The sequence below is a fragment of the Anneissia japonica genome, unplaced genomic scaffold (genome assembly GCF_011630105.1).
Source record: "Anneissia japonica isolate Jap-2015-1 unplaced genomic scaffold, ASM1163010v1 scaffold685_len2926416_cov193, whole genome shotgun sequence".
In the NCBI taxonomy this organism is placed as follows: Eukaryota; Metazoa; Echinodermata; class Crinoidea; order Comatulida; family Comatulidae; genus Anneissia; species Anneissia japonica.
This window is the reverse complement of record NW_022692922.1, coordinates 2895187-2902860: the sequence shown is the minus strand read 5'-3', so window position 1 is coordinate 2902860 and position 7674 is coordinate 2895187. Positions and strand designations below refer to the sequence as shown.

The window sequence follows — 7674 nt, the reverse complement described above, 5'->3', positions numbered from 1 at the left end:
CAATCATTGTAGAATGGAAATTGTTATTTATACTACAGGAAGATTATTCTTGTAATTGGCAATTGTACTATGTACCCACCTAGCGATTAGTTATAAAGTATATAAATTGCAGCCACTCCAGTTTGTCAACTGATTAATTGCATTTCTAGATACCGTAATAAGGGAATTTATAAACTTTGGTAATATTATTAATTATGGTAATTACAATAGTCAATTAGGCATTGCTATTGTCTTTTGTGTTTAAAGTCTATCTTTTTTTACATTGACAGATAGTGGAGAAAAACCAACTATCAATGAAAGACGTTTTCGTGCTCTGTGTGTTTTGACGTACTCCGAGAATGTGGATTTGCAACGTTCAGCTGCGCTGTGGCTCGCGGAGATCAGTGAAAAATGTAAGAACAAAGTTTGCCAATTAATGGTAATCTGTAGTTTTGTATTGTTGAGCGATTAGCCTTGAAGAAATGTTCATATGTTTATTAGCTTTTAATAGAAAATTCAAACAAAGAAAATATTTTCCCTACAAATAAATCAAAATAGTACAGTCCCTATATTCAGGGGTTCCAAGTCTTCCCCTGACTCTCCCAAAATATGCCTGAAAATAATACCCTCTAACACTGTAGACTAACAATGAATTCAAAATTCTTTTGTGTGCCTTTTTTATTTAGTTGTAAATACTGTTCAATCTATAGCAGGAAGCACTTCTTTGGCTTGGAGTTATAAGCATGAGAGTTCCTGTTTATCCGCCTTTCTTTTTATGTTAGACTGCCTTTTTTTTTTATGTTTGAAGCGAGTCTGTACTTTCATTTTTTTGTGTTTTTCCCAATGACTCTATATGCCTACCTATAATTTGCGGAAATATGATTAAGATGCTTAATTTTTGCTGGTGATTTTTTAAAAAATCGATATCATCCCACACACCCGCTTTCTGTGCTGTAAACTTTTGTGCATATAATACCCCTCTCCTAAACATTTTTCTTAGCCTTTTTTTCTTACCATGTATTTTTTTTTCCCAATTATTTACCATAATCACATGTCTGTTGGCATCAGAGTGTCAGTCTTTATTATTATCTGCCGCATGTAATTATATATAAATGACTCTATAAGGATTAAACTAATTGCATTTCATCTCTGCTGACTCTCTTCTACATCCTTATGTAGCTCCGCAAATCTTTTTCTGACCGTCATTATCGCAGCATCTCTGACGCGTTCTCTGTATGTTTAATCAATCGACATTTTGAATCTTTCATTACAACTTGTATCTTTCCGTAACAACTTGAATCCTTTTGCAGCAACTTTAACACTCTGTAGGAATGTTGACCTTTTTAATCACAGTATTTTTGACAGTATTAAATCGGTTCTACGACATCGAAAACCAATGAGTCTCTCGGCCACCAGATCCTTAAATCCCTTAGGTGGCTGCTGAAATCATTTTGATGCACCAATTGACGCATCATATAGCTCCCGCCAACTGCCCTCCTGTGTTTTCACACCTAAGGTGTTTTGGCAAAATTAATTATTTTAAGTTGTTTATATGTAATTTTTATATGTTTTTTCCTTGGAATTTATTTTAAATAAAACTGAAATTATATTGAAATAAGTATAATTTGGATGTAATTATATTGCTGTAATTTTTTAAATTTACAATAAATCTATGCAGCCATGACATTGGACATGAGGAATACAGTTTTAACAATGTTTTTCATGTTTTTCATAGTGTTACAGCCAATAACATTACGTTTGATGAAGCTAGTCAGTTCACTACTCGAATCAGGGGATATGGAGACACAAAAAGCTGCTTCTCTTGCTCTGAACAACCTTGCAGTACATGGTCCAGGTAAGGAGGCCTAAAAATTAAACTTAATACACTTTTTAATGGGGTCACCTATTATTTACATCATTTCCTGAGAGTACAAAACACACTTTTCGACATACACTTTTTGCTATTAATTTTTTCAGGTGGCGACCCATTTTAGACTTTGTATTCTTTGGTGTCCCAAGGCTTTATATTGTCATTCGATAAGGATATTGTCTGTATTAAATGTATGTGTTGGCCTACTTGAAGCTAAATAAAATCATAATGTGACTGTTTTCTGACATACTGCCTTATTTTTTAGGAAATCTACACTAGTATAATTTGATAGAAATATCATTTGCCTTCTAATTTATCAGGTAAAAATATTTGCTGTTTGTCATATTTTTACTTTCAACCTCGGCTAAAGTTGAATACAAAGTTTCGATATTTATTAATAATACTGTACATGGTTACAACACATTTCTTATTGTTGATCTTGTGCGAAATGTTTGAAAGCAAAGCATATTCAAACAGTAAATCAGGCAGTTCTAATGCTTTTCCTCAAATGAAAACTATTATTATAATTACAAGAAGTCTTTCCTACACCTGGCCACTCACATCAATAAAAAATATGATTGAAAGGTTAAGAGCATATTGCTTACAAAAGAGTATGAATGCTAATGCTGTCTCTTATACACATCTTCTGTATTAAATGTATGTGTTGGCCTACTTGAAGCTAAATAAAATCATAATGTGACTGTTTTCTGACATACTGCCTTATTTTTTAGGAAATCTACACTAGTATAATTTGATAGAAATATCATTTGCCTTCTAATTTATCAGGTAAAAATATTTGCTGTTTGTCATATTTTTACTTTCAACCTCGGCTAAAGTTGAATACAAAGTTTCGATATTTATTAATAATACTGTACATGGTACAACACATTTCTTATTGTTGATCTTGTGCGAAATGTTCAATTTCATAGTATGGAGAATATTTACTACACTTATTTTGAAATGATTATGTAAAACAATGAATTCTCAACTTACACATAGTTGACTTCGTCGAGGTTGAATATGCAAAAAATAATTGAAAAATGGTGCTTTAACCCCCTCCCCCCCCAAAAAAAAAAATGGCTTAAAAGAACTCAAAAAGAAAGAAGCAACTTAATTTGAAACTATGCAAATATTTATTAACTGGTACGTGTTAATGTGACCTCCTGTTTTTTTAATGATCTTATCGATCCTTAAAGCAAAGAGTATAGATAGAACAAGAGAGCCAACTACGTGCTATAAAATGACAGTCCCCTAGCTACGATGGAAGTCACCATCGTCGCTATGTAGTGCACCCACTATGTGTGAGTTCACATAAAGTGCGCCCGTTTTGATGGTCTGAAGATTAAGAAGAAAAATCTACCGCCCTCTACCAATGTCTTTTATCATGTGGAAAACAGAAATACGAATAAACAATTAATTCGCGGTGCATTACTGGGGAATCCATTAGTAGCGGGCGTCCTAACTGGCTACGTAGAAATTTTTCGGCGACCCAAATTTGGGTTGTGACCCATAGTTTGAGAAGCAGGGTATACAGTATATTATTTTTGCTAAAATTCTCTTAAAATAAACTTGTTAGACAATTCAATCTACCCCGTGGGAAAAATGTAAGTAGTAAAATATAGATTTTATGTAGAGCAAAAGAAAATTAATTAGCAATACCATACCTCCAACCAGACACTTTTGACTGCAGAAGTAATCTTCTCATTGGAACAAAGCCTGTTGATTGGTTTATACAGCTTGTGAAATATGTGGCCAAGTTGATTTTTTCTTAAGATTCAGTTAGGTTTGTCAATCAACAGTAGTCTGGGACAGACTCAACTTGGGTTTGATTTGATTTATTCGGAAAATCACTTAATCTTCAACAAAAATCATTTAAACTACTCAAGCTACTATGAAGTAAAAACAAAGAATTTCTTGGATAGCCCAAAAAGCTTCAGTAGCTTATTTCCATTGGGGTCCTTATAACCTAAATGACATAAATAATCTAAAAGTCATCATTACTATAATATTAAAGTGAACAAATTTAAATAGAATGGGTATTACAAAATTTAATATGAACAAACATCGCTGAGTGAATGCTGTATAATTTTTCTAACTCGAATACAAATCAATTTTACATTAAAGTCAAACTTCTAAAGTCAAATGATTTATTTAATCTACTGTGTTTTAGCATCAACCTATATAATTAGGTCCATGTTTTTAGACTTAAGGCAAGGTTCGTTGTACTACTTAAATTACTCTTATTGATTACCAACAAAACTAATCTATTTATATGGAAATGTTGAAACGGATGTTATTTTAATGCATCTCTGCTAATTAGTTAGGACTTGTTTTGTCTTATTGTAGGTTTTGATAAAGGCGAGTTAGCGTAGTGGTAAAGAATTGTACTTTGATGCGAAATGGACCAAATTCAAGATGTGTCATAAATGTATTTTGCCCTCTAGATGGGACTTAAAGTTGTCTTGTGTGCACTACAGTATACCACATGCAGACCAAAGAGAACTTTATGCAATATTAAAAAAAGTAGGGCATTTTCTCCAGTTATACTGCCAATGGTAGGCACTGAACTGCACCCGCACAGGTCCTCAGTTGAATAATTTCAACCATTTTACATTTACATTTACCGTAATTGAAAGCTAATAGGTAGTTTTCGCCGCACGATGTTAACCTTAACGTTAATGGACGACGTCATAATTTATATATCTTGCGTTGCGGAGCACATTAATTTCAGGATTTTACATGCTCGATGTACGTTAGTTACGTGTTTGTGCATGCATATCTTGATTTATTTACAAAAGGGGCGCAGTTATCGCGTTGCATGCTGGGTAATAACGTTAAAGTTAAGGTTAACGTCGTGCGGTGAAAACTACCTAATAGCTTAACAAAGTATCCACAACAATTTTATCTATTTAAAAAAAAAATTGAACATAGTCAGTACATATTTAATAAAAGAATAGACATTAATTTGACAAGTAGAACAGTAAAACATTTATAGGCACATGAACATACCCTGTACTATGGTGAAGCACAGTATGGAAAATGCAACTATTATACACTCTGTGCTTATAAATACTAGTAAATATTATACTCTTCCAATTAAAGTGTCTGTTGGGTGCTTACTGTATATTTGCACCTACTTCATTCTAATGTTGGCAAACATCTGTAGAATTAAACTGTAGCTACAGTAGGCATTATGTACCAGTAAGGACAGAGAGATCAAGCTGTCTTTTTCAACATAGATTGATTTTTTTTTATTTATTACAAATTTGACATTATACAACTGTCCAAGAGGAAACAATGGCCTGAGGGCCCAACTCAAAAGTGGGTACCTCCTCTTGACATTATGAAAATTTGAATTTTTTGAAAATTTGTACACGAAAGTTCAAATTTTTAAACATTAAAAATCACTGTTAGAAAAGTTCATCTCATATCATTTAAGTCATTAAAATGAATGAATAACCACTCACATCTGAAAGCAAAGCATATTCAAACAGTAAATCAGGCAGTTCTAATGCTTTTCCTCAAATGAAAACTATTATTATAATTACAAGAAGTCTTTCCTACACCTGGCCACTCACATCAATAAAAAATATGATTGAAAGGTTAAGAGCATATTGCTTACAAAAGAGTATGAATGCTAATGTGTGCAATATTGTTTTTTTTTGCATTATAATTTATGCATTCATATTTTTTTGTCATTTTAAGCTTAAAAAACCACCCTTGCATCGTTTAATACAAAATATGATTTGTGTCATTTTCGGTACAACACAGTATTTTGGTTTGCTTTATTAAGCATGTAGTAGAAGTCTATGTAATATTATTTTTATCTTTTGAATAATAAAATAAATGCTAATCGTAAAATGGGTTGAAACACTAGGCACTCATGTTATAGTATGCTTCAATATTCGCATTATCAATCTAACACCATTATCCTGAAAATTATGGTGTAATATGCTGTGATACTGTAGCATACGGTATATATATCTGTCTCTTATACACATCTAGATGTGTATCAGTCATCATGGCATATTAAAATGAATTGTGATGATTAATTACAGAAATAGAAACTATACAATATAAAATCCTATTTTATTATTCATTATTATTAAGTATTTATTAAATTACGATTTTATTCAAAGTGAGGCTAAGGATACTAATACTCTCTTCAACATTATATATTTTAATTTTACAGATTGTAATAAAGATATAATTGTAAAGAGTGGCGGATTGCGTATTCTAATCCGGCTTCTACGTTCATCCAGCCTTGAGGTGAAGTGCAATGTGTGTGGCTGTATCACATCTTTAGCGACCTCAGGTAAAGTATTAGCACTTTCGTCCATGGTATTAGTGACCAATTCGAAGAAAGACAACAGACAGTTTGTTTTCATTTTAATTATCATTATCAATTTTTGCCACATATTTTAAAATATGTGGTATAGTCCCCTTTTTCTTGTGTTTACCATTTATTTTAATAGAGCTGATCTTTGGCTAAGAGATACAGTACTAAAGCATGCTAATAAGTAAATTGGAAGATAGTGAACTAAATGGGATCTCAAAATGACCTTGAGGCTAAATGATGATTTTAACAATTGACTATAATTAAGTGTAAGGAAAAGAAAATGTTTTAAGTAATATTGGTATTTGTTGGCTGCATATTAAAATATAGTCACCCATTTTGAAAGGGAAATTACAAAGATGATGATATGTATTGACTTTAGTAACTGTAGTACTCTAATAATATGCTTGTAATATTAACTTGTATGCATGCTCATTACTTGCCAAAATGGGAATATAAAAAGAAAATAGAAACAATGGTAATGCATGTGTCTCGTTCTAATTTTGTATTGAAAGCTATACAGTGTACCCTAAATTGATTAGGTAAGCACTTTTCAGCTGCAAAATATTTTTATACCATATAGTAGGTCAGCAATACCAATAGGGATGCTTGACTTAAAATTCATGCTTAGCTAAAGCCCAGGATTTTAGGTACAGTATCAGAGTTTAATTGTAGACAATAGTTTTTAAATCTCACAGCTTGTTAAGAGCTAATTGAGTTCTCATTTTTGAAAAAGTTTCAAGTTTCCATTTTATTGTGGAAGAATATCCTATTCAGCAATAATACAATACATTTGGACTAATTATAGCTAATTGAAACTCGTTTTATATACCTTGCATTCCATATGGTGAATTTCAATAAATAATATGCAGTAGGTATTACAAATTCATAGTTAAGCTCAACACAATCTGGTCCCTCTGAAGGGCTTTCTTCAAACCTGGGACCTGTGACGCTATAGAATATAAGATCCTTTGAGCTGTGAATTACATTAGACCCCCTATTCTCCCATAGCAAATAATAGACAATGCAATTGAAGATCAAATTCAGATTTTTGTTTTGAATCAGATCAGTGACTGAATTTAGACCTTTACCCTTTGACCTGATCAGCCTGGTTAAACCTACAGAATTCAAATTATTATTAAAAAAGAATGAAAACCTTTAAAATCTACAGTATCCACCCATGGTTTTGTCGTAAAGATTTCTGTAGTGGCTATGTATGCCAAAGGTCACAGATTTATTAGTGAAACTTTTGTTTTTGGTCAGATTCCACTACTGTTACATCTCATTTACACTTCAGTCTTACCACAATGGCGAAACGATTTTGGAAAAAACTTTTAAATATCGCTCAGTTAAATTATGAAATAATCTATCATCAGACCTTTGTAGCAATATTCATTCCCTTTCCTTTACAGTCCTTTAAAAGTCTAATTTAATTTACCCTTTTGTTTTCCTTTTCTGTTTCTTGTATTTATGTTATATATATATATAT

General features: G+C 32.0%; 1 protein-coding gene across 1 annotated transcript in view; it reads left to right on the top strand.

Moving 5' to 3' along the window:
* Window positions 1-269: 269 nt before the first annotated feature.
* The window catches only part of LOC117100547 (vacuolar protein 8-like), a gene marked incomplete at its 5' end in the record, with an annotated part of 21459 nt that continues 14054 nt past the window's right edge, over window positions 270-7674 (top strand). The window contains 3 exon segments of the mRNA XM_033240317.1: window positions 270-392; window positions 1715-1834; window positions 6042-6164. Coding sequence (XP_033096208.1) covers window positions 270-392; window positions 1715-1834; window positions 6042-6164 — 366 coding nt within the window.